Raw genomic sequence first — 26170 nt, 5'->3', positions numbered from 1 at the left:
AGTCGCTTGCTTTTTATTTTGATCGTTGGTCATTAAGTCGTTTCAATTGGCGCGGATAACTAGACGTGACAGGAATTTATTCGACAAGCAGTCGAAGTCGTTACGGTTAAAGGACGTGTTTGAGCGGTTGCGTAGGTAGGATTCTAGCTTTAATGTTAGCCATTTGTAACAACGTAAAAAAAGAGGGGAAGAATGCATACCATGCTGTGTAACATGGTGTCGGACCTCTGTCATCGTTTGGCAGACATCAGGATTGGAGGCAAGGAGGTGATGGTGCTTGCTCGTATCCCAATCAGCAAAGGCAGGCAGCTTCTGCGAGATAGCCTGGAAGAGACCAACAATGACACCAACGGGGGTAGACTCCATGTCGTTGCAAAATTTATCAACAGCAGCGGCATCCTATAACAAAATCGCAATCAGTAAGTCAAGAACAAGCGCAGTTTCATATCGACACGAGAACTCACAGGAACACGATAGTGGCAATCAAATTGCATTTCCTCCCAAACAGCAAGCAAAATGGAGGCCAGAATGAAAATAGTAGGCCAGTTCTTGAGCCTATCACCACTGTACACACTCGAGTAGAGGGCTGAAAGTTCCTCAAGGACGTCCTTTTGCAGTTCACGCCACATGTTGGCCATGGCACACTTAATCTGGAAGTTGATCATAACCGGCGCCATTATCTTTCCTCGGAAACGGGAACCCTCGCCCTCGATCTTACCCAAGAAATCTTCTTCCTCACCAATGCCCTCGACCATCGTGACGTGCAATGTGAGGTTGTAGGCTAAGATCAGTTTCAATGCCTTTCGGATGACTGGTAGCTTGGTTCTGAAATAGTACCGGAATGCCGTCTTCAACATCTGGGTGAGGAAAGGCGTGCCATCGAAGTAGTCGTCTACGAACTTTTCGAAGCTCCCGTTGCCGTCAATGTGACGGTCAAGGTATTCAGAGAGCTTGGCGTGGGAAATACCATCTATACCAGCCGATAACTTCATAGTTGACACCTGATATTGACCCAATTCCCGCTCAACGGTCTCAACCCAGTCCATATTGAAGCATTCTTCATCCCGAACAAAAACTTCGCGGGCGTTGATGGGCATGATCTCACCATAGCCATGAGTGACAAAGAGCGTTCTCTCATCCTCAGAGAATCCTTTGATATTCCCAACCGAGAATCCCACGGTGACATGACGCTCGTAGTCCGCTTTCCAGTCCTTCATAAAATAACCAATCTCCTTAATATCAATTCGAGTACAAGGGACCTGCCACAAACGAGCATGTGAGGGCTGGCAACCAGCACACGGTTCCCCTTTATCACACTGTTCCAATGCATTAGAGATTTACTTCCACTCGCAAGAATAAAATATCTAAAGAACTTACAGTCTTCTTGAGAAACTTGCACCGCAAACATGCTCGCAATTTTCGAATCTCGCTGGCTTGCTTTCGCTGGTCGGGCTTGAGAGGTCCTTTACGCTTTCCAATTCGTTTCTCGCTGTCGGGTTTCCCCGCCTGTGATTGCTTGCGAACCTTTGTCTCGGCTGTCTTAGCCGCAATCGGGCTCTTACGAGCATTCTTTCTCACTGGCGGGGAGGAGGAAGACGGAGAGGACGAAGATGATGACGATGACGAGGATGAGCTGGGGGAATGAGACGGAGATGGTGCTTTCTTGGAGGGTACTGGAATTGGCCGTACAATGGCGACGGGGCTAACAGCAGTTGGCGAAACAGATCCGTGGGAAGCGTGATCTAGGGAGATGCGTCGGTCCATGGAAGGATGGTAGAGCGGCTCAAGGTTGGAATCAGATCCTGGCGAGCTAATTGGATGTTGGACATCAACCCAACTGCTGCCCCACGAGGCACGATTCGGTTCATAATCAGAATATGAAGACTGAGACAAGCTTCTATCGTGTAATGTCTGGGTAGGATTGATGAACATTCCATGGTCGGTGAAAGGGTCCATCGTGCGGTGGTCGACAGTCGCCCAGCCATTGTCGCTACTCGAACTAGTCAAGGAACGGACCTCGAGATAGGTGTCTGTCGGGGAGCTGCTCTCGGGTATGTTGTGGGTGACGCCTCCGTACGAAGCCAAATCCAATGGCGCATTGGGGTATGCCATGACCTCCTGAAACTCGGGATAGGTGAACGGCATGATTTCGACTGGAGCCGACAGCGAAAGATACGAGCCATCGAGAAGACCGCTGGCACCCAAGGAAGCTGCTGCTTGCGACGCGGGCAGAAATTCGACGGGCGACGCTTGCAAGGGGACGGCAAAACTCGAGGCGAATTGAGGAGCAGTGGTCTCAACTTGCGAATATGGATACTGACCCTGAAGCGATTGCTGAAACTGCCACTCGGACATCAAATTAGGATCTGCTGGCATTGGCTGGTCAAAGGCATGACCGCTGGTCTGCAAAGGAGCGATATCTCGAGCGTGGTCATGTCGCTGAACATTTTGGTCGATCGCAACTGGCCAACTCTGGGCCTGGAGATAGTTTCTCGAGTCATAGTCGAGATCTACCAGGCCATCGCTCGCAGTGAGATTGGGTTGGGACATAATATACTAGTGCACAGGCGACAAGGGCATGGAGGATGAGGAGGAGAAGCAATGGTGGTGGTGGTGGTGGTGGTGTCGTCGTTACCGCTACAAATCAGGAAGAGAGAGAAACACAGAGTGCAGGCTCTGGAGGCATGAAGCCATCAATCGCCTTATGGGAAGGACAGCTTTTGCACAGCAAGAGGCGAGGGAAGCGGTGGGGGAATATCAAAGAGGCGGTGAGAGAGTCGAGCCGGTTGGCCAACGCTAGGAGGGATCCACGGCGGGGAGGCCTGATTGACACCTGAATCTGATTTGCTTGCGTGTTATCGATAGCGCGGCTTCGTGCGCGGGCTAGCCCGCATGGGGGAAGGCGCCAAATGATCCGTCAGTTCCCACTCGGGTTAAGCGTCAGTGTCTCCGTATGGTAACAGGCTGCCCAAATGCGTGCTTCCAGTGGCTGGCGCGGTGCAAACTGGCGTTTTGATACGCCGTCATTACCGCGCTCTTTTGCTGTCGTGGCACGCCGATTGTATTGACCTGTGGAGCAGCTGCCGTATGCGGCTAGCATGTTCCGATAGCAGCGACTGATAAAGTGATAAGCGAACGGCCAGTCCCGTCGCATTCGGACCAATCGCGGCCTTGCCCAGCCTCATTATTGAGTCTTTCGTGTGATGCCATCGTGATCGCCTGGACACTAGCTATGCATCTTGACACAACGCACAACATATTCTCTTGCGTCCTGCTCTTTCAACGTGCTAAGCGAGGCGTGTGTGGACGCACAAACGGCTCAGAGGACGGGTGAGCGGTCCATCTCGAGACCAAAGAAAGAAATACGCCGGTAAGCTTACACTACACGTATTCGCAGCATAGTATGATGGTGGCTGGTGTCATTTGGCCCTTGGACAAGCTCCTAGACTGGGAGCCTTTCCAGGCCCACCGAGTTGCTGACGGACTGTCCAGGACAGTACGGGCTCTGTTGCAGTGCATGATTCACTGCACATTGGAAAGGCCCAAGCCAATACGAGCCCGCCCTGCAGGCTTTATTCCTCAACCGATTCCTTCGCGGCCAATCCCTCCGAGGTGATTACGGCGTTTCCGTCTGATCCCAGCGAGCACGGAAGCCGGATGCCTCAGGATGGGTCTTTGTGGGCCGTGGCTAAAGGCTAAAAGCGCAAGTGTCACGGGAACACAACGCACGACTTTTTCTCCTCTGACCATGCATATTATTGCATCCGATCCGCACCAATCATGCCCCTGCGTTTGTTGCACAATGGCCCGACAAGGAAATGGAATGAGGGAAAAGCCATGACTGGATAGCGCCATTTCCAACATTGCAATGGTGCATGCTTTGTAGATGCTCACTGCTCAGGATGGCGCTTACTCGTCGCTGCGCTAATGCCTACACTACTTCATACGGAGTAATGCCTATTCGAAACTTCAAAGTTGAAACTGCCTACAACCGTTTTGCCTGCTTTCCTTGCCAATAGTTCCTCCTCTTCTGCGTGGCATTGCATGCATCATGTTGCTGCATAGCATTGCGTGTGCTGCTGCCTTCAAAGCATATCTCCTCTCGTCTCTCTTCCCCTCTTATGTACCGATAGCAACGCCGGAAAGCGCTGCAAATCAAAATCTCCCTCTGTCGGCACGGTGAGAAGATCTTTCACTCGACTACAATGGTGGCGGGACTCGGCTGATCGATAACCGGGGATTATCCTTGATATAATGAATGATACGCGCACTGTCATGATATGACTACCTACCTTGGACACAAAGTAACGGAGTCTTTTCATTCATGAGTATCCCGCACGGAGTTTTTAAATGATAGGTTGGTTTGCAAAATCTCTGTAAAACGTGCGGCTCTGACAATTTTGATAAACAAATAGAAATGCAGGGGATTGATTTATCGATCGCCAAGTTTTTTTTCTTCCCTAGGAGTGCGTGACTGCAATGACAAATTATTTATGTCGTTTTAAAGCGACGAATTTACAATTATCACAAAGAAGCAGAGCCCTTCATGTGCGATGCCGCGGAAGGTCCTGCATCATAGTCTCCCTTTTTGGCTTGAAGGATTCTGAAAATACCTCATGTGCAAAGACCAATGCAGGTGACAGCTGTCCAACGCCCACCAGAGGCCAAGGCACGCAGACGGGTCAATAGTCCAAGTCATGTCAAGCATACAACTTGATTAGACTTTGTCTCCAGGTAGGTCAATGATAAGATATGAATATTAACCCGCGTTGCCATGTTTAATTTCGGCATCTGGTTGTGGGTATCATTGTGACCAGTATGAACTTTGTGGCATCGCTTTGACATCGCCATGAGCTCGGTTACGACTTACTGCAGTGACAACCAAGCCAAGCTAATCGTCTGATGTCGAGTATCATTTGAATCTGCTTCCTGCTTGCAAGTCCGAACGAGCTAGTGATTTTTTCTACTTCGGACTGTCACAGGATCTACAATGACCTACATAAAAAGTTAGGAGCAGAAAGGTGCAGTATACTCTTATCCTTTAGACGAAAGATAATCCCTGGACTATGAAGAGCATAAAGTGCAACGAACTGTTTAGTCTTTGATTGCGATTACAAAACTGTAAACATATATAGAAACCACGTGATCCTATATGCATTGTACAGCTCGAATATCGATCTGAATGACAATTGCCACTCCAAATATTCAGCTGACTGTATATGTTCCTACCACATTTCTAGTTATGAGCCCCGTTGATGGTATTCTCCATTTGATTCACACAGTATAAATATGTAAGCGGAAAGAAGCGCGGCCTTAGGCAACGCTCCATACCCATCCCAACCGCCCAATCAAAAAGTTCTCCGCGCAACAACACTACAGATTACGCATCCCAGCATAAGAGAGACACCACAGAAAAAAGATATACTCTTACTCATAACATCTATGCCGATCGTGGCAGCATCTGGGAAATCACGCCGGAAAATTCGATTTCCACAGAATAAGCGACCGCCAGCAGCAACGTCATCCTATCACCGGGAAGCTCCAGACGTTGGCGTCAGAACACCCGCAGACTCAAGTCTGGGACTTGATGACAAAGACAGAAAGATGTCCAGTAAAATGAATCCAGAGAGTATACAAGACAAAATCCCGGCAATATTCACAGGACTACCCGCCCTTCGCGACTCATTAACTACGAAAACTAGTCAGGACCAAGATGGGACAGTGGAAAGCTGCCTTCCGTTTCTCAGGGGCAGCGATGGGACGCTGAGAGGGAACCTGAATGAATTCGGACTGTCACATCTATTGAGGGACCGACACATTGAGTATCTCTATGATTCCCTTGAGATTTACCCCGAGGGGTTTGTCGCTATGGACTCCAGCCGGCCGTGGATGTCATATTGGGCACTCGCTGGATTAACTTTACTTGGGGAGGACGTTAGCAAATATCGAGAGCGGTAAGATCATTTTCCAATGATCCCAGTTAGTACTTTTTTCTTGTCTCGTGTTATTAAACTAGGACTTTCGTCTTGTCTGGAGATATATTGTGATTTTTTTTGACTTTCAATTTTTCCTCTGAAAAAGGGTTGAACTAACAACTATATCAGAGTTGTATGTACTTTCAAAGCAGTACAGAACCGTACTGGTGGATTTGGAGGGGGCCATGGTCAAACATCTCACCTAGCATCTACGTTTCCGGCGATTCTAAGCCTGGCATTGGTAGGTGGTAATGATGCATACCAGCTGGTTGACCGCAAAGCAATGTAAGATGATCCTGCAGAGTGTCGTTTTCTCTTGTACTCGTAACTCATTGTATAAATTTCCCAGGTGGTTGTGGCTCGGGAAATTAAAGCAGCCTGATGGAGGGTTTCGCTTGGTTGCAGATGGCGAAGAAGATGTCCGGTAAGTGAATATAATACTTGTGGATCTCTTTACAGATTAATTAATTACTAACATTCATACTACCTGTTGAAAAGCGGCGCCTATTGCGCTATAGTGACAATATCTCTTCTGAATCTCCCGTTGGAATTACCGCAGGAAGCCGAAGCGCGCAAATATGGACTCCGAACGTTTTTGGATGGCCTCCCAGAATACTTGTCGCGATGTGAGTTGCTACTGGAGAATTTTCTAGTAGGTGTACTAACGACAATGGCTTCTCAGGTCAAACCTATGAAGGTGGATTGTCTGGAAAACCAGCGGCGGCGGAGGCCCATGGTGCATATGCGTTCTGCGTCTTAGCTTGTCTGTGTATCATGGGTCAACCAAAAGACATGATTATGAAGTCAGTATAATCCTGGTATCTTTTATATTGATTTTTTGACTAAATCTCAATACCTAATACTAGGTACATGGACGTCCCACTTCTACTGTCTTGGCTTTCTGCTCGCCAGTATGCCCCCGAAGGCGGGTTTTCGGGCCGCACCAACAAACTTGTCGACGGCTGCTATAGTCATTGGGTAGGCGATTGCTGGCCATTGGTACAGTCGGCCTTGAGGGGACCACATCAGGAAGGAGACGTGGCTCCAGAAGTAGCCCAGAACTTGTATAGTCGCGAGGGTCTCGCTCGATATATACTAAACTGTTGCCAAAATAAGAAAGGCGGTCTTCGTGATAAGCCGGGAAAGTGAGTACACAACCCTTTATTTTCCTGGCCCTTCCCATACTACTGAGTAGTACGGACGGAGGAGATAGTGTACTAACGATGAGATATACTAGGTTTCCTGACTCGTACCATTCATGCTACACATTAAGTGGACTAAGCACTATCCAGTACTATCACTACCACACCGAGCAAGAGCCGATTTCATCCAGGATCGGTGGGATATTTGCTTCTTCATTCTCATGGAAATTTGTGCCTGTGAAAGTTGGTACAGATGATCATAATGATGACAAAGAGAGCAAGGATATCATCGATCGGTCCGATCGTCTTGTGGCATTTCATCCGCTGTATACTATTCCGCATAGGAATGCGGAAGCGTTGCGGAGATGGTGCGAGGAACGGCCAATCTGAGTGGAGTTGAGGGCTCGGACTACGTAAGTGATGAAAAAGAAATAAAAGAAATACAAACTTGAATTAAGTCCAGCTGTTGTGCATATACAAACTATGCCTCCAAAGTTGTATAGAGATAGCACGTAGTATTTAGATATCTCGCCAAGGAGTATTGGAAGGCCGCACGGAATATAGACACGACTGACCACGTCGAGGAGCCTTGCCTAGTGCATTGCATGTAAGAAAGGCTTTTAAAGTACATACTGACCGGTCTAGCTTAGCCGTCTAGTCCTCTCGCCAGCCTAAAGAGTCGTTAAATTCAAAACCGACCAGAGAAAGGACGCATAATTCCGCTGAGCGGCCTACAGCCTACTGCTTTAGCTACATGTATTCTCCGGGTACCTAGTACTTAGGCTAGGTACGTGGTGAATTTGCCAGGGTTTGTTCCTTTTCACCGTTGGCTAGAGCGTTAGTTGGTTACATACATGGAGTCATAGGCATGGATTGTGGTCTACGCCTAGGTAGGGCGCTAATGCATTGGCTCATCGTGTTATGCGCTTAACAGCATGGAAATTGGAACTGAAGCATTGAGAGTTTGCTAGCAAGTCCCCCCTTGCAAAGTTGAAGATTCCTACTGGCTGTCTAGTCTCAACAGACTGACTTGCTGGACAACGAATCAAGCAGAAACGAGGGAAGCCAGGAAAGTCAAAAAAAAACCCAAGCGAGAATCTGGAACGTGCGAAAATAAGGATTGACATGTGTTCAAAATCGCCCCCGCCACAGAATGTACCTAGGTGGTAATGGGTAGGATGTTAATGATAATCAGACAGCAAACCATCGCATTGCCAACTCATCATTGCATTTGAGGATGGGACTAGCTCCGAATGATAGTTACTGCTCTAATGTATGTATGACATGCAGATAAACAGTGTTTTTGTGCGCGCGTGTTTTTTCCCCCTCTCCTTCGTTTTTCACTTTTTCCTTTACTGTTTATGAAGTCATCAAACTTCCTAGGCCATATCGAGTTCTTTTATCTCCATTCACTCTCTCAGATGGGAGGATACCGTAATTTAAGGGTGTATGCAATTTACTACGACGTATTTGCGTAATTTACCGCCCCGGAAAGGCTAAATTGGGACCAATCAGGTTGAAAATATTTCCGAAGGAGCCTCCGATCTAGAGGCGGAGAGCCAATCATCACACTCAATTGTCGGTGCATGTAATTGTCCGTGAGACAATACAGCGTACACCAGTCGTATTACCCACAGTGCTACAACTTGGTACATGCTACGCAGGTAGTTCTTAGTTCTAAGGAGCAAATCGACACAATATCTACTTACCATCAGAGCTGCTAGTTGATGTAGCCCCATGCAAAAGAATACCAATGCGGTAGCTGTGGCAGTAGCTTCCAGTGCGAACGTTATGTACCTCGGAGCGCGCTGCGGGGATAGTAGCACCGGCGTGGTTTCGTATGTACGCACTTGGCAATAAATAGCACGTTGACTCTGTAGCTACTAGGTACAGCTACGCATGTATGCAAAGATATCCTAGATGCTAGACGGTGGGGTGGCCAATTGTTAATGCTAGAAGCAAGTTGTAAAAACGGTCAAACTCCCGAGGCTAGCCCTAGACTTTTGTAACGAAAAAGTCAGCCCGGTCGAGGGAAAGGATCTCGGTGTGTTTCGTCTTGCTTTTTTGCTTTTGATGGCCAGCATAAATCGTCTGGGTAGAGGTCTCTTTGACGCCTGGATCGGCAGCCAGCCTCTCTCGTCATAGGTTCATGCGAAATAACGACTGGACCCTAGGGTTTCATCAACTGGCAAAGAGCCATGCCAGCACATCAACCCGTAAGATACAGACAGAGGACAGACAGTAAACACGCACGCAAACCTGTACGACTAACTTCCACATTTACATACATACATACATTGAAACGGAGCGCGCTTGTACGCGACCTACTCTCTGTGCTTTTCTTTTGCCCTCGCACTCTCATTGGAATGTGCTAGTTAAAGCATGTACTGTACAGTTTAGTTCGATGGATAACCACTAGATAATAGAGGTGAGGTAATATAGAGTGGACTCACGTCGACTTGTCTATATTTTGTAATCTTTCTCTCTCCTGGTTTGATCATATTGTTTTCCTTCTCTGGTGTTCGAGGGTCCCATAAGCCTTCAACAGTTTGTCTGCTGCTTCCACGGAAAAGAAATACGTGCTTGGCCTTGTCTTCGGGGTATCTTCTGTGTTATTTTCTGCAAGCTATTTTGCTTTTCTCAGTTTCATCCCCCGAGAAAAATTGGAATTTTCAAACGTGGAGATAACAAAAGAAAGATAATTATCGCCGGGCTTTGCTCTCTACTTATACTCCTCAATTTGAATATCCCGAAGTCAGAGCCATCCCGCACTAAGAAGACAACAACACACTGCACGACCACCTATCTGGACCTGTTCACAACGCCTCACGACAACAATTGCATTGGGCATCAACTGAGACTTTCACCAACGTATGCCTCACTTATTCGATTTGTGAACAAGCCTTGTCCTTTTTTTTTTTTTTTTTCCGCGCCTTACCTACCTTCGCCTCGCCGATCTGGGGATTAACCCTATTGGATAAAGTCCAAAATATCATTCATTATGTATTACATTCTCTACCTTGCAAGTATGTCATCATCTTTCCTTCTTTTCCAATGACTCTGTTTCGTTGCAAGGATTAACCCTCCCTCATGCTGCTTACTTGCGTTGCATATGAACAAATCATCCGAAGCATTAGACTACAACAATCAAAAGTACTAATAAGGGGCCACTTCTAAACTTATAGGTCTCTGCAAGCGCAGGCACTGGTCAGAACCAAACTATGACGCCTTCCGCAGCTCCACAGGGTACACTTGTGTGGTCCGCGTGAACAATCGCGAATACAAGGCAGATTCAATCTGCGAATCCGAGATCATGGCGCGCGAGAACGCCGCAATGCGAGCGTATCTAATTTGCCGGAATTTCTCCGTCAATGATGGCATGTATCCGGCCGGCCATGATCACGGTGGAGTTCTGCAGGGGATCCCCGTTGCCATTGGCACTGGGCGTGGTGATAGGACATCTCGTTACAGTATCAATAACGCTAGTTCGACGGACGAGAGTGATTCAACGTCGATTAGTGGTGACAGTCGCAGTGGTGGAAGCAGCCCTGAGAGCCATGATGGTGCGAGGTTGATGAGTCATGATCATGATCGTCGCCAGGGTGTTCCTGCGCGAGCTTTGATTTATCGTTACTGATCTCTCTCTTGCTCCCTGACCTCCTCATTCCTCTAAAATCCGAAGACATCTGCTCAACTACAGAATGATATATGACTGTGATACTTGAAGATCATCTACTTGCTGGACTGGGGAAAACACGGAAAGTTGAAAAAAGAAAGCATATGACAAGGAATACACGCTGAAGCCTCACTGGCATGACATAATGATATAATGACTTGATGATTTTTGATGATATTAGCCGTCTTGTTTTTCTTTTTCCATTTACTGTTATGTGCTAGACTTTATATTTCACGATATGGTGTGATGATTACGAGAACCATGATGATTTGGCTGAAACGAAAGACTGATAGCGTTTGATTTTGCTTTGACTCCTTTTTTTTTCCATATTATATTCTGACTTACCTTGTGACCATGCGTGACATGGCAGCGACGACGACGATGATGATGCAGATAATGACTTGATGACACACTTGACAGCAAAAATTCTTCATAGAATACCTACCTATGCTCGGGATCTATTATATTACTATTGACAAACATGACTTACAATACGAGTAGGTACTCGCTAAGCTAAGAACAACAACTATTAATCGAAGTTGCAGCTATATTTCACTATTGTTCTCTTGCCCAGGACCAATCATATCGCTCCAACTATATAACGCGCTTGTTTGCATTGTTTGTCTAGACCCTTCGATTCCACGATGCGACGATGACGTAGTGGCACGTGCTGCGCTGAGCTCATTGTCGATTTTCATGGACCATCTTTCTTTTCTTGTTTTGTTTAGCAAATTTTGCTATGTTAGCATGGGGCTGGTAGCTTTGCTCGAACTTGGTTGCTATGTTCTGACCATTGCACTCGTCTCGCCGTCAATCTCTTTACTTCCAAGCTCGCAATGGGGTCTTTCGGGGTTTGTGCATCGACGGCTTGCAACTTGCAGACTCGACAATTGTGCTTGAACAATAGTTCTGGGAGGTATGGAGCTCTTGGAAAAGTCATGATGAATAGGAGAACCTGCACTCGAAACAACCTCTCTTTACTCAAAGAACATGTTTATACTCAACGCCGCTGTCTCTCAACGACCCTATCAAGTCCTACGAACGACATTCGGTATTCTAGGTTAGGAAAACAAGGCAGTTTCTTCGATAAGGCATATATTGGTTCCCGCCAACATGCAGCGACAATCACCACGACATCGTCGTTGCATCTGGGCTCTCATAAGAAGCCCGATGATAGGCCCGAGCTCGATGCCGCTGTATCGCAGGTCAAGGAGAAGCAGGTGAAGACTCCATGGGAAAGAGAAGGTGCTCAGACACCACCCGTAAAGCGTGAGCGGTCTGCGTCGGCAATGACCAAGGGTATGTCGCATTTCCCATGAGAGCTTTCCGAAAGGTTTGGCAGTGATCTGACATGAGGGTTGTAAATGCAGGAAAGTTGCTGACTACGCCGTCACGACTTTTAAAACTGGTTATACCAGTGACTACGGATGATTATAATGGCGATAGAAAAGGTAAATTTCCTCTTCCCATCCCGTTGTTGCCTCGGCACTCGCTGTAAACGCTTAGATTAATTCTGTCCCTACCTAGATGTTGAACCTTTGGCACTTCTCTTGCATCCCCAGCAACCATTATCGTATCTAGAACGCTTAATACAAGCAGAAGTACCGTCTATCCAAGACGAGAATGGCAGAATGCACCCACCGCAAGTTTCTTTTCTGGCCGTAGAGGCCGAAGACGAGATGATCCAGCCGAAAAAGCTCAAGATCAGGAATTGGGAGGACGACAAATCAAAGGGTGAACAAAACGCACAAAGAGAAGAAGAAGGCGAACCACGGCCGATGGTTGTGACTAAGGACTCTCAAGCTCCGCGACTAAGAAACTTTCCTGAAGAGGATGATATTCGGAAATATAACAACAAAGCTTCGAAAAATGAGCCTGTGGATGAAACGGAACCAGAACCAAAATGTACAGGATCATTTGTTAGATGGTCATCATCTACAGAAATCGGTGACTTCATTCGAGACGCATCGCGCGTAAAAGAGTTCCTCGTCGACATCGAAGGCTCACCACTAGGGAAAATCCCCGTGGCGGTTCCCTCATTCAACGACCGCACCTATTACCTCCGAATGCGACTACGCAAGCTCTCAAAGAACCTTAAACACCTAGCAATTGTCAAACAGGAATGTGACAATCTGGCACATCGCGGAGCCCAACGTGTGGCCCTTGGCGGACTTGGCGTGATGGTGACATGGTGGTATATCGTGTACAAACTAACATTCGAAACTGACTACGGCTGGGACACCATGGAACCCATCACATATCTAGTCAGTTTATCCACGCTTATGGGTGGTTACACATGGTTTTTGTACCATAATCGCGAAATATCGTATCGGTCCGCGCTCGACTTCACAGTCAGTCGCCGCCAGCAGAAACTGTATCAGACACGAGGGATCGATTTGCATATATGGGAATCACTCGTTGAAGAAGCAAATGCGCTACGTAAGGAGATCAAGACTGTGGCGGAGGAGTATGATGTGGATTGGGATGAGAGGGCGGATGAGGAGGATGAGAGTGTCACGGAGGCTTTGAAGCATGAGCGGAGGCAGAAGGAGCGAAAGGAGAAAAAGGAGAGAGAGAAGGAGGAAGAGAAAGATGAGCGTACTGAGACTACCGATTGAGCATGGATATCCTGCTTTTTCAGTTGAAACTCTTTGTATATTTTGGTTTGAGTATATAGGCATTATAAATGCATTGCATACATAGATAGATTGACGCCGTATTTATCCGCCGTTTTATGCATGTATTCTTGAAATTTGTGTATAGGCAGTTGAAGTTACGCAGCACATATGCATCCCAGGACACTCAAGTCCGCGACTGATTCTGAGGCTATCAAGCTCCTAGATAAGCAATAAGCCTCAATCCTCTGAAAGAGTAGATTTCCTGGCTGGAAGACTCCTTTACGTTTTTCATGTCTGTTTAATGCTTAGAATTTTACAGTTTCTATGAGATCAAGGAGTCATCATAGGTGTATTCCTTTCTCAAATTGAAATGGTCAAGGACGCAATGCAGATAGCTCTAGTCATAGCTGGAGATAGTTTCATCCCTGTATTTCTCTTGCCACCTTGACAACCTTTCCGAGTCCTGGAAAATTTACGTATCTTTCCAAAGAGTGATCTTGCTTGGAATTGGTTGAAACATGGATTCTTAATATATTAGATCGCTTGCATCATCGTCTTCTTCACCAATGGAGGTACCAAAAAAGGACAATAAACCCAAGGCGACGCTGGACACAGTATGTCCTACCGTGCCAAAAACAGTTTGTGCTGGTAGAAAGGTACCGTCCCTTTCCTTGTAGGAATTTTCCTGGCCATCGATACCACTAATAGCACCCTCAGATAGAAGGTCTTCAAGAATGGCAAGCCTTGCCCTCGTTACTTCGTTGTCATTCTGGGCCTGTAGCTCTATCTTATGAAGGTCTAACTGGCCCTGGTAAATGTCACCGATTTCCTTGCGGAAGTGCCGAAACTCTGCAAATTCTGCTTCATAGCGTGGATGATGATGCTCAAGTTGCAGAAGCATGTTTTGTAGATGATCGATTGAATTCTGGTAGTTTACTTCACCCTCACACAATTTCTGAAGTTTGGATTCGGCCTCATTTTTATATTGGTGTAAAGTCTCAGCTTCTCTGAAAATTTCAGAAAGAAAATCGAGCTTGGACTCATATTCTGTGTTGTCAGAGTGTAAATCTTCGGCATAAAGGCGTTGCAGTTCCTTTCCGCGGTTGATTTGAAACCCAGCATCATCTGTTGCTAATGGGATGATGTCTGCTTGGATATTCGATTGAGCTCCCTTTTGACTTGGAGATCCAGTTTCCGGTCCGGCTGCGAGTTGTTGCAGTACCTCCTGAGGTAAACCGGAATCCATCTGAAGCAATAAAGTAGGCGAACCCTCATATAGCTTGACTCGTTGGCTTGTCTCTATAATCTGTTGTTGCACCTGTGCAAGCAAGTCTTGTAATTCGGTTTTCAGACTCTGCATTCCTGCCTTCTTTGCCTGGAGCTTAGACATCATGATTCGAATATCATCGACAACTCGCTGTAGCTGGGTCATTTTGTCATGACGTTCCTTTATGTATCCATCGATCTTTTTCAGTTCCCCCGGAACAAGATGTGCTTTCTTCATTGATTCCTCGTAAGTGCTGATAGATTGGTTATAACTGCGGTAATTTATGAGGAGAAAAGCAATTACAGTCATAGCTGTGTGCTTGAGTCGGGATAAACTGAACCACCATGGAAATGGGTTGAGTGTGAAGAACGCTTGCAGTTCGGCATAGACATAATCAATATCAACAGTCAGGAGTGTTGAAAGAATTTTTTCTTCCTCAGGCAGGACTGTTTCGCGAGTATTCGCAATGATCACATGTGTAAAGTGCGGTTGCTTGAAATATCTGTTCATAATATGGCCAGCACCTTTCTCAGGAGGACACTTAACATGACCAATGCGAACTAGAATTATTCTAGCATCACTCGGCTTGAGTTCTACATTCACAGTGCCAACGTAGTGACAATCGATTAGTTGGAGGCCGAAACGCGGTAGTTCGAAAGTCCCGACGTCCACAGCTTGAACCAAGAGAGCGCGTGAGAAATCGGATGATCTTTGCCAGAGTAAGAGGCAAGTTTCTGGACTTTCCAGAGCCGTTGAAATCTTATTCTCCACGGACTTATGAGAACTGTATGCTGTTATCTTTCTTACATCATCTCGTTGAAATACCCTATATAGGAACGCTGCACTAATGGCACCGTTCGCATCGACAACCGCGGAAGCATCGCGGTTATAAAGCGTTGATGGATCAGGCCCCTGGAGCAAGTTGAACGGGCACCATGAGAACCCGCCCACATCGGTTATGGTTGCATGACTGTGGAACAAAAAGGAGCTTTCTATCGTCTGGAGGGCCCGTAAGATGTTTCGTGAAAGTTCTGCGGTCATGTCGACTCGGCTAGTGTCGGGCTTTTGGCCGACTAGAAGACCCGCGATGATTATCATGTCGTGCGGCTTCGAAGTACATCTCGTTTTCAGAACCTCGAGTATGCTTGAAACGGTATTCAGTTTCTGATGACGGAGATCGTCAATCAATCGAGATGCAAGGAAATGCCCACGGGAGCAGAGACTGCCGTCCAAGATGACCTCCGTGTCCAGCTTTTTGATAACCTTCTTGTCTGGGTCACTTGGATGGCGAAAAATGACTCGCACGTCAGTTGAATAAAGTAGCTCCAACGCTGTCCAAGCTCGAGTGAACCATGAAGAGAGTGCCAGGGCCAAGCAAGGAGTCCCATCCTCCGCCCAAGGAAAATTCACGAGGTATTGATCGTGAATTACCGTGCACTTCGCCGAAAGGAAGTCTTGATTGATCCTCCCAATTGCTCTTTTTCGGGACTCTCCTTTCCTGGGAAGAGAGATTGTATCCCACCAAATGGCTTTACATCCAAGTTCTGTGGCTACTTCTTTGAAGTAGTTGAACAGACACGAATTGACATATCCGTCCTTCTGTATTCCAGCACCAGTACCGTCTGACCAGACGTGAGATACTGCCACGTAATCCGCCTCCTGGGTAAGGTACGGCCGATTACTATGATCTATCCACCACGTGTAGGGTTCCCTGCTTGTTTCCAGTAACATATTATCCAAAGGGAATTCCAGCAGTCCACAGTCTTTCGTCGGGCACTTATGCAACTGTCTAACGTTTGTACTATCAACGTTATTGAATACACATGACTCGGCGGAACAACTTTCGTGCTTGGGCTGCTGCCTGAACCTCTTGTCATCAGAGACCTTAGCTTTTGTGTCTCCGTTATTATTATTGGTGAGTTGCATCAAGATTGCAAGATGCTTCTCGTCACCGCTGGCTATAGCTAGATTCCACAGACGATTGCGGCATATTCCGAGACCGCCAGCCCTTTCGATTGCTTTAGAAACCACACCAGTCGATATATGGCGAGTTAGGATGGGATCTGCATTTGTAGCCTGCCACATGAAATTGAGGAGCTCGCAGACCTCAAACTCCACTTGACTGACCGGCCTTCTTTCGTTGTCGTGATTTTCTTGTAGTTTGATGAAGTTGAATAGCATGTCTCTTATTGACCCTAGGCTTCCCCCATCCACTCGATGTAGGCTACTAGAGTTCAGGTAGCAGGACGTAAATCGAATCGCCCATTCTCGGAACGGTTGCCATTGACAGAGGGTAAATGGAACGGAGTATATTTTTTGACTTAGTAGTTCACAGTCTTTGCTGGAACATACCTTGACGCCAGACTCGAGACAAAATCGCTGGAGCCACTCCAACAAAGGGCCCTTGTAGGCCCATGTATCTCTAAGCCAGAAGTGTTTCCATTCGACAAGCGACGTGTCAACTCTGTCGCTGTCATGTTGGGTTGACTGACGTGTAAAATAGCTGTAGAAGGAACGTTGTCGAGGTATGGCTTGCCTGAAGTGAGTACGTCTCTTATTGAAGAGTACGGCATTGCTTACACCATTTTATAACCAAGTTTTGGCACTGGCCGATATCTTGGTCTTCTTCTTCTCTCAGGAGCGGGACTTTGAAAAAATCAAGATGAGTGGAGGACAGCATTGCTCTATTCGCATAGATTGCTGGCTTCTTAATTGTTTAACTCCAGTTCTCTTTATAAGGGCCGAAATCCCCCGCTTCTGAGACTTTTTTTTTTTATCTGAGGGAGCCAATCAGAGACCCTTGTATGCCATACTCCAATGAGGAAAATGCTGCATGTATAGGACATATCACCTCAGTATGAAAATTGGCGTTTAATTTTCGTTTCAATCTAGATTACGCTATGATTCAATGTTTAAATAGTTTTTGCAATACAGATTTCTCTTCATTGTTCAATGGATGTAAACTTACTGTGCTTATGAAGTATTCGATCATGGAAATAAAAGTAAATGTATTTTCATTCCTCTCTCTTTGCATCTGTACAGCCTCATCTGATATCATAGGCGGCAGGGTTCGAAATCAAAACACCATGGTAGATAAAGAAAAGGAGGGTGGGGGAAAGGGAAGGGAAGAAACGAGATATTATTCGGGGAAAGATGCATGCAAGTCTATTTAAAATATGATTTTGAAGTCAAGAGGAGAAGACAGGAAATTAATCCACTAAGCCCTGGCGCCCATCTGTGATTTGGCTTTGTTTTGTTTTTGTTTTTCTTCACTTCTTCTCCGCTTTGGGGCTTTCAGGTTTCTTAGTCTCTGTTGTGGTCGTTTCAGTCGTCTTGGTTGTAGTAGGATCTGGAAGTTCCTCGCCAAAGAATCGTCGCAGTACATTAGCAACCTCCTTGTAATCAACTTGAACCTCCTTCAGGGTTTTCTTGATTCCCTCAATGGCCTTTTCTCTTTCGGCTTCATTGTCCTTGGGCAATTCCTCTTTGCAGTGTTGAATCTTTTCGCATGCGTCTTTCACTTTTGTCAGACCCAGAGTTGCGGATGAGCCTTTCAGGAAATGACCGAGCTGAGAAAGATCATCAAAGTCTCCCTTGGACCTAGATTGATTAAAATATGTTAATAGATTGTTCAAACCAGTCTTATTGTAGGAAAAAACAAGCGACTTTATATAGGCACGTGTCATCTGCCCATGTGACCTTGCTCACGTGTTCAATATAGCCCTTATCTGTGAAGTCTACTTATGTAGGACAGAAAGACGAAGTCAAAGAAGAAAAATGAAGGTTCGCTGGCCACTTACAATGCATTTTCCATCTTTTCAAATGTTGCCTCTGCCTGCTCAAAGAAACCATAGACAATCCCCTGACTGAAGTCTCGTTCGTCTTCGTCGTCATCCATCTCCAGGATCTGCTCGAACGTCGCCGGGTCAATGATGTCTTGATAGTTGCTGAGGTCTGGAGGACCCTCCTCCTGATTTTTCTGTGTTGCACGTCAGTATGCGATTTCAAAAAACAAAAAAAAATAGTGTCGACATCACACGTACTGGATCCTCCTTCCTTGTGGTTTGACTGGGCGCCATTCTGGGGCTATGCAACAGACACCGTCCCTCTGTAGATAATAGAAATTGCTTCTGTAGGAAGTCTCAAGCAAAAAAAAAAAAAGTACCGTTATTAGAAGTGGATTGGACTGGAAATCGAGATCGCTGGGCAGGGAAATCCTGTGCTGTATATCGAAGCTCGGACACGCGCAACCAATAACCAATTGGATATCTGGCTTGTGATGTAGTGATGATCGATTATAGATGCAAGGGTGTAATAGTATGCGGGAAATGAACTTTTATGGACGCTGTCCTATTAGATTCGCGAGGCTCATTAGTATCTTTTCATGACCTAGACCAAGAAAATCGTAGACAGCACATATTGAACCAGAATTGTAAGAAACATAAATACATATTAGTATAAATTCACAGTTCATCAAAATGCACCTGCTCTAGTAGTGCGGTGAATGTATTGTGCAGTGATAGGAAATGGGCCCTCGAGGGTAACTTGTCATTTAGGGGTCTTCAATGTATATGATCTCCAGGAGATCTGTATCCATTTTCCAAGGATGAGAAAAACAGCAATATAGAGTCAAGGGCTAATAAAGAAGCTCCTGTACAGAGACACACACGAACCAACCCTTTTATAAGATGTAGGGGAAGAGCAGAAAACCGCTTAACACTCACCTCCGAGTAGATGCTGTGTGGTCTTGTTGGCAGGGCTATGCCCGTGAAAACAAAAAGACAACCACTTATTTGCAGAAAGCTTTGTGCAATGTAAGAATGTCGAAGGCAGGTGATGCGGGCTTTGTCTGACAGCGGGAGGGGTACTCTGGTGAGCTGTTGAACACCTCTGTAAGCATAAGAACATGATTTATGACCAGGGAGGAGGGTTGGCTACCTTGCAAAGAAACACCTTCAAAAAAAGACGTTCAGCCAGTTTGCACACAGTAATAGATAGATGAGCACTGCAAGATATCACCCCTATCTGTGCTCTTGGACAACAGCCTCAAAGAAAAAAAGGCAGAATGCAAAGTGGGAGCACCGAGGTGTGATGGGGAGGGGCACGCTGGGCCGAGAAGAGGGGCGCAGTGGGTTTGGCGCTTTTGGGGGGGGAAATAAGACGAGTTAAAACGCTCGAGGGAGGATTTCGGTGGAAGTGACCGAGTTGACAAGGAGAAGAGCGACTCTGGACGGTAGCGGCGGGATGAGGGGCTGGTTGAGACTCGATCACGCTTTCCCAAAGCAAAGGGCGGCTACGGTGGGACGCACACAGGAACACATCCACTCCTCTTCCCAAACCTCACATGCGCCCACCCGGTGTTTTTTCGTTCTTTTGCTTTTTGGTCTGTGGTCGCGATGACAGACAGACAGACAGACTACGTGCTCGCTGCCAGCCGCCCTCGAAGAATCTCCGTCTACGCCTCTTCTACTCCCCTGAGATGACCTCTGCCTCTTCGCCCCACGCCCGAAAAATGTGTTCAACTGTGCACTGAACTTCACCGCGTATTGTCTATCTACCCAGGGTAGTATTGTCCGTATACGCACCAATAACCGCGCAGCAAGAGAGAAACAGTCGCTCGCGACGCCGCCGGCTAGTGCGATCTTTTTGGGTCTTTTCCAGTTTCGAGTATGGGTTACTACTAATTACTAGTTAGTGCTAATGTATGTAAGTGATATTTGCAGATCTCTATCCTGTGGACCGGCCATCAAAGCTACCTTGCATGCTTCGCCTATCGCCCGTTGAGTGCGTGATATCGGTGGGCTCTTTCGCGTGTGGAGGCGCGGGACAATGGAATTGTCTCCTGAAAGCGAATAACTATGGCTTCCCAGCTGAAGAACTCATGTCTAAGTGATAGGTAGCGGACGGATTCGCAATGCATACAAAGGGTCGGAGTTGACTTCATGTCAGATATATGATATGATATGATATGATGTGATGTGAGATTCCACCGCGCCAATGCACGATGATATCGTGGCATGATGCGAGTTCCGAGAAAACTCCACCTGGCCCGTTGGGCCAAAGAAGTACACACTATGATTCGTATTCAGTCACTCTCTGCGATGAAGCTTTTACAATACGTAGCTTAACAAAACTCTCGAGCACGGATGCCTGCGAAAGAACCTGTGCGACCTAGATTTATTCATACGGTGGAGTCGGCTGCATGTCATTAAGGCCAGAGGCCGGCGTCAAATTCAACTCTAGCTTAGTTACGTATAAAATAGTATCACTGCCTCAGGCATCACACAATTCCAAGGGGAGCGCAGGCGTGACTCGATTGGCTGAAAATAAAGAACCGGTTGTGGGTAACCCCGGCAGCCCCACAGCAAGAGTAGCTCCAGCCAATGGCTGACAAGCAGAACAGCCACCATGACGTCGCCGGCTGCTGCCGTGTCGCGGCGAATGCCAAGCCCGTGCACCGCCAATGACGTCGTTCCTTCCGACGTCCCTTCCTTGGCTGGCTTCGCAGAGGGAAAGAGCAAGCCACACAGATGGAAAGGGCGCGCCTGCCATATATAACAAGCCGCGGGCTTCCTGAAACCGTAGACTTTGTAGGATTTCGCTCTGGCTCTGGCTTCTTCCTCCCGGAGCGCATGGAGCAACGAGAAAAAGGAGCGCCAGTGAAGGGGAAAAGAAAAATACACAGAGCGTGCGACAAGGAACCGAGCGAAACGAGTAGAAGCGCCGAATAAACACGACCCTCTCATTCGTCACATTCCGCCAGTGCGAGACTCGCTTTACTATCAAGTCAGCCCTGGGATACATATCAACAGCTCAGCGATTGACCATGTCGCATTGTGCTGGAAAAAGAAACCATAATCCCGGTTCGCGCGCACTTCCTCTGGCACGCTGCTGTTCGTGAAGCATCCTGATTCTCGTAGGGCCATGCACGTTATCGTCTCCGACTGTCAATACTAGGCAGTCTCGGGGAAGCGCATGCTGCAGAGAAAGCGAGCAATTGAACTTGGATCCGGCAAATGAAAAGCGGGCTGAAAGACCAACCCCCCCCCCAGCAGCTATATTAACGTTCAGAGCCTAACCGTCATCTCCCGCGCAGAGACACAACCAAGTGACATCAGCCTGCATTGGCCAGACCGTACGGTTTCTCATTCATATCTGCAACGGCCCACTCCTACGCTCGTAAACGTCCAAACTAGCGCTCTCTGTCTGGGACAATCCTTCCAAGTCTGCACTGAAATTTTCGACCCGTGTGCCGTGGGTATTGAGAGGCTCAGAGCCATTTATCCGAGTATAGCGAGGCATTTCAGACACGATTATATGTTTGTTTGTTCTTCCAGCAGCCTAGACGCCGCAAGACACCGCTGTATGCCCCCACGAGTCATGCGGTGACGCTTTCCTGCCCCTCTCATGTATGGAGTACATGGATACTAGTTAACTAACTATACAGCTAAAATTTATTTCGACATGGCCAGATGTGGGTATATGTGTGCTGCCAAGAAAGACTTACGGTTAATAAGGGAGCACAATAATGTCCAAATGACTTCCCCATATCCTGTCCCAGTGTGACTTTATCTCGTGTCATGCCTGCAGGACCTTTCCTATTGGCAGGATACATGCATACGCAGCCATATGTTGTTTCTCCTAGGCAAAACTACTAAGCCATCGGCGTGGCATTGGAAGCCCGGAAATGAACCGACGTAAACAACGCGACGAGAGATGCCAGAAGGCAGAAGCTGGGTGGATCCACCTCCCTTGCCAGGCTCAGACTGGGCGTTACAGAAAGGAACTCGCCCAGCTGTAATTTTGCCCGACTGTTAAGTTTGAACCCGCCGCTGCTGCAGGGAGGGGTCATTGAAGGCATTTGGATTTGGGGGGACCGATACCACCTCACTAGCTGCCCGATTAATCAGTTCAGATGACTAGCTATTGCTAGTTAACTTAACTACTTTCCTCCGTCTGCATGGTGGTGTCATCACTGTCATGCAGTGGAATGTCATGGTGATTTTACGAGACGCTTATCTCTCTCTGGCAACCTCATAATGGACCAGCCTGCAGCCTGAAGACTTCTGGATGCCAGGGAGGGTCACCAGTCGACAATACGACACTTACCTGAACATAAAGGAATTGGATATCCATAACCGGTCCCTCGCATCACTAGTGCGTACACGGAGAGATAGCTGTTCAAAAAAAAAAAAAAAAAAAAAAACGGCAAAACCTAGGTATATGCCTTTGTTTGCCCTGGTTTCCTAGAGCGAGGAGGGAATTGGTCTTAGAAAACCATATTTGTCACCGCTCACTTTTCAGTTTCGTCCCACTGAAGACTAAGAAACTTGAAAAACCTCGATTATGGGGTTTTTTTCCTTGCTTGAAAAGGTCAAAGCAAAAGACTTGCAAACCCGATGTCAAACGAATGCTCATGTGACATGATATGCAACATGGATTACCAGTAATCCAGATACCAAGATCGGACAAGTTGTGGGTCTGAAAGCTGTATGATTGAATGAGAATGGGAATTGTTTCATCATTTTCTGCTAGCAGATATCGGTCATGGATGTGTGGATGCACAAATTGATTGGCTGACAGTTTGAATTTCTCTGGATTAGTCTTGACCTTATGGTCTTCCTTCTGCCAGAGCAATATGAACAACTCGTTAATTTTGCCAAGCTGTACCTAGGATTTTGATTCTCTTTCTCTCTAGAGAAATGTCTTTTACTTTGCCCAAGGTATGCCCTGAATGCTGATTATGCCTTAGTATCAATGTACTTGCTGGTTTTTCCAACCATGATCCGTTGCTGAATGCTGCCAAACACGACTACCCCCGGCTATCAATTCAGTTCATTACACTCTCGACATAGTCAAGACGGTTTCTCAGAGCCTCCACGATAGTACCCAGAACATTCACAACAGTTCTCAGGACTTCTGTAGATGTCCCTCGATCTGAACTCAGTATTATTGCTTGCATAGGATGCCTCTAACCCTGCAAGGAAAATACGTGAAGAATCTCGAACATTACTTATCGAGCTTGAAGTACGCCACACATATTTATTTGGATCATATACAAACGGAACTCAGAATGGACAAAGCGATCTCAATATTCTCACAAGAGAGTCAACGCACTCGGGAAAGCTGACTTTTCTGCTGTGCTTCTCATCAGAGAGGTATACGAGCGATTAACGGCTAAATTTAGGAGAGGTTGATGTAATAATCTTCCCAACAGACGACGACATCTATGAAAATTTTAAGATTATATGATGCAGGTTATCTTAATCATGGTTGCGAAAAAAAAAGGGCTAACATGGCTTTGATATTTTAAGACATCTCACAGGATAACTCATCTTTTCTCCAATCAGCTTTCACTGCCGTAAGAATCTACTCATTCACCAACTTTCTGGCCATCTTGGAATATTCCTCGAAGGACAGACAGACCATCATTCAGTCTTTTGCGAGAAGTTCCTTCTTACGGAGTTTGTCTCTTCTTCGGAATCACTTTCAAACCCATTAGTTTCCTAGATAGACAATGGGCACGAAGAACAATTAAACAAATGAAATGAATATTGAGCTAAATAACTATCTCATCATCTTACACACATTCGTTGTATCTATGCCTCTTCTTCTATTGACAACCATCTCTAATCAAGGTGCAAAATGACAAGATAAGTAGCATTCTCATTCAAAATGACCCAATTTAAACCCCCTATTTTTTTCCACCTCCCCCTTTTTTTCCAACATTCAAATTTGAAAAGGAAAAAGAAAGTGGCCTGTTTATTTGAATGGTTTAGCCAGTGACCTTGTAGATGGACTCGGCAAGTCTCTTGACATTTCCAGAAGTGATGCCGGCAACAGAGATACGGCCATCCTTGGTTGCATAGACGGAATGCTCCTTGGCTAGAACATCCATTTGCTCGGGGCTAAGGCCTGTGTATGCAAACATACCGATCTGTAAGAGTCATTGAGTAATTAGCTTTCTGTTTACGGCCATGTATTGCCTTCTTTGCTTTGACAGGACGAGGATATACCTGGTTGGTAATGTGAGACCAGTCATGTTTGCTGCCCAAGGCCTCAAGGTTCTGCTTAAGAAGACTGCGCATCTCGATGATGCGGTCAGCCATGCCCTTGACTTCTCCGAGCCATTGCTTCTTAAGCTCAGGGTCGTTCAGAATGGTCGACGCGATACGTGCACCGTGAACAGGTGGGTTGGAGTATAGTGGGCGAATGAGAATCTTAATCTGAGAGTCGACGCGCTTCTTCTCCTCAGCAGAGGCGCAGACGAGAGAGAATGCACCAGCACGCTCACCATAGAGACCCTATTTCAAGCATGATTAGCCCCGAGTAGTCACAGAATTGCGTCAGTGAGGAGAAAACAAACCATGTTCTTAGCAAAGCTTTGGCACAGAGCAATGTTGTGGCCCTGCTCAACAAAGTATCTAGGCGCAAAGGCATCCTTGTCAGCATCACCAGAAGCAAATCCCTGGTAAGCCATGTCAAAGAAGGCGAAGTGGCCCTTCTCCTTAACAACATCACTGATCTGGCGCCATTGCTCAGCAGTTGGGTCAACACCAGTGGGGTTGTGAGCACAAGCATGCAACAAAATGATGCTGTTACTGGGGGCAGCCTTCAAATCCTCAACAAGACCCTCAAAGTCCAATCCAATGGTGTCCTTGTTATAGTAACGGTATTTGGCGACCTCGAGACCAGAGTCGCTGAAGACGGCATTATGGTTGGCCCAGGTAGGTGTTGGCAAGTAAATCTTCTTGGCGTGAGGGTAAAATCGCTCGAGGAAAGCACCGCCGATTCTCAGTGCGCCGGTACCGGAAACGGATTGCGTAATGGCGACACGGCCGTCCTTGAGGGCAGCAGAGTCAGCTCCGTATGCTAATTCAGCAGCCTTGCTGGTAAAGTTGGCGACACCGGTGATAGCTGCGTACTCCTTGTCGAGACGAGAGGCGACGATCTTGTCTTCGGCGGAGCGAACGGAGGGGAGAACGTAGGGCTTGCCCTTGTCATCACCTGCAAGTCAAGAAAGAAACGGAGACGGTGAGAAACAATAGACTTTTTTTTCTGCAAGGTCGCAATGGGATTCAAAGCATACGGTAAGCTCCAACACCCAAGTTGATCTTCTCCGCGAAAGAATCCGCCTTGAAAGCCTCGGTGATACCCAAGATAGCATCCTGTTGTGATATGGCACATAATTAGTCTTTGCTAAAGCTTGATATCTAACAATGAGGTGTTTTCCCTCTCGTTCTGATTTTTCGACAGACTTACAGGAGGTCCCTGAGGAACATTGGCCCAGGTTGAGCCAGCACGCACTCCAGTCGTCAACACCCGCATGCCTGACTCACGCGAAACAGCCTGGCGGCTGGCGACTCTCAGAGTGGACAACATGGTCGCGAATCAATTCGGTCGAAACAAAACACAGGAGTACCTATTCGAAAAGAAGAGGACATGCACATGAGATGGAAACAGATGGCAAAAGGGCCGGCGAGGTAAGATCT

The 26170-nt window shown here is 46.8% G+C and overlaps 7 protein-coding genes across 7 annotated transcripts; 3 read left to right on the top strand and 4 right to left on the bottom strand.

The window, feature by feature from the left end:
* Positions 1-42: 42 nt before the first annotated feature.
* On the bottom strand, positions 43-2550 carry UA08_04798 (hypothetical protein; the record flags this gene model as incomplete). The annotated part of the gene is made up of 4 exons (XM_020267108.1): positions 43-143; positions 201-399; positions 465-1316; positions 1378-2550. 4 exons carry the CDS (start codon positions 2548-2550, stop codon positions 43-45), a joined length of 2325 nt encoding a protein of 774 aa, XP_020120100.1.
* Positions 2551-5442: 2892 nt separating this feature from the next.
* On the top strand, positions 5443-7507 carry UA08_04797 (hypothetical protein; the record flags this gene model as incomplete). Its single annotated transcript, XM_020267107.1, has 7 exons — positions 5443-5954; positions 6105-6260; positions 6325-6399; positions 6474-6601; positions 6658-6778; positions 6842-7120; positions 7213-7507. The coding sequence occupies 7 exons, from the start codon at positions 5443-5445 to the stop codon at positions 7505-7507; spliced, it is 1566 nt and encodes a 521-aa protein (XP_020120099.1).
* A 2611-nt stretch (positions 7508-10118) lies between these two features.
* On the top strand, positions 10119-10754 carry UA08_04796 (hypothetical protein; the record flags this gene model as incomplete). Its single annotated transcript, XM_020267106.1, has 2 exons — positions 10119-10143; positions 10303-10754. 2 exons carry the CDS (start codon positions 10119-10121, stop codon positions 10752-10754), a joined length of 477 nt encoding a protein of 158 aa, XP_020120384.1.
* A 980-nt stretch (positions 10755-11734) lies between these two features.
* On the top strand, positions 11735-13411 carry UA08_04795 (hypothetical protein; the record flags this gene model as incomplete). The annotated part of the gene is made up of 3 exons (XM_020267104.1): positions 11735-12092; positions 12164-12244; positions 12321-13411. The coding sequence occupies 3 exons, from the start codon at positions 11735-11737 to the stop codon at positions 13409-13411; spliced, it is 1530 nt and encodes a 509-aa protein (XP_020120385.1).
* Positions 13412-13937: 526 nt separating this feature from the next.
* UA08_04794 (hypothetical protein) lies at positions 13938-17155 on the bottom strand (the record flags this gene model as incomplete). The annotated part of the gene is made up of 2 exons (XM_020267103.1): positions 13938-16902; positions 17031-17155. 2 exons carry the CDS (start codon positions 17153-17155, stop codon positions 13938-13940), a joined length of 3090 nt encoding a protein of 1029 aa, XP_020120378.1.
* A 792-nt stretch (positions 17156-17947) lies between these two features.
* UA08_04793 (hypothetical protein) lies at positions 17948-18757 on the bottom strand (the record flags this gene model as incomplete). The annotated part of the gene is made up of 3 exons (XM_020267102.1): positions 17948-18278; positions 18479-18657; positions 18722-18757. 3 exons carry the CDS (start codon positions 18755-18757, stop codon positions 17948-17950), a joined length of 546 nt encoding a protein of 181 aa, XP_020120379.1.
* Positions 18758-24453: 5696 nt separating this feature from the next.
* On the bottom strand, positions 24454-26060 carry UA08_04792 (Aspartate aminotransferase, mitochondrial; the record flags this gene model as incomplete). The annotated part of the gene is made up of 5 exons (XM_020267101.1): positions 24454-24615; positions 24695-24982; positions 25045-25685; positions 25768-25846; positions 25941-26060. 5 exons carry the CDS (start codon positions 26058-26060, stop codon positions 24454-24456), a joined length of 1290 nt encoding a protein of 429 aa, XP_020120376.1.
* Positions 26061-26170: the final 110 nt, after the last annotated feature.

The sequence above is a fragment of the Talaromyces atroroseus genome (genome assembly GCF_001907595.1).
Source record: "Talaromyces atroroseus strain IBT 11181 chromosome Unknown scaffold_5, whole genome shotgun sequence".
NCBI classification, from domain to species: Eukaryota; Fungi; Ascomycota; class Eurotiomycetes; order Eurotiales; family Trichocomaceae; genus Talaromyces; species Talaromyces atroroseus.
This window is presented reverse-complemented; position numbering and strand designations above follow the sequence as displayed.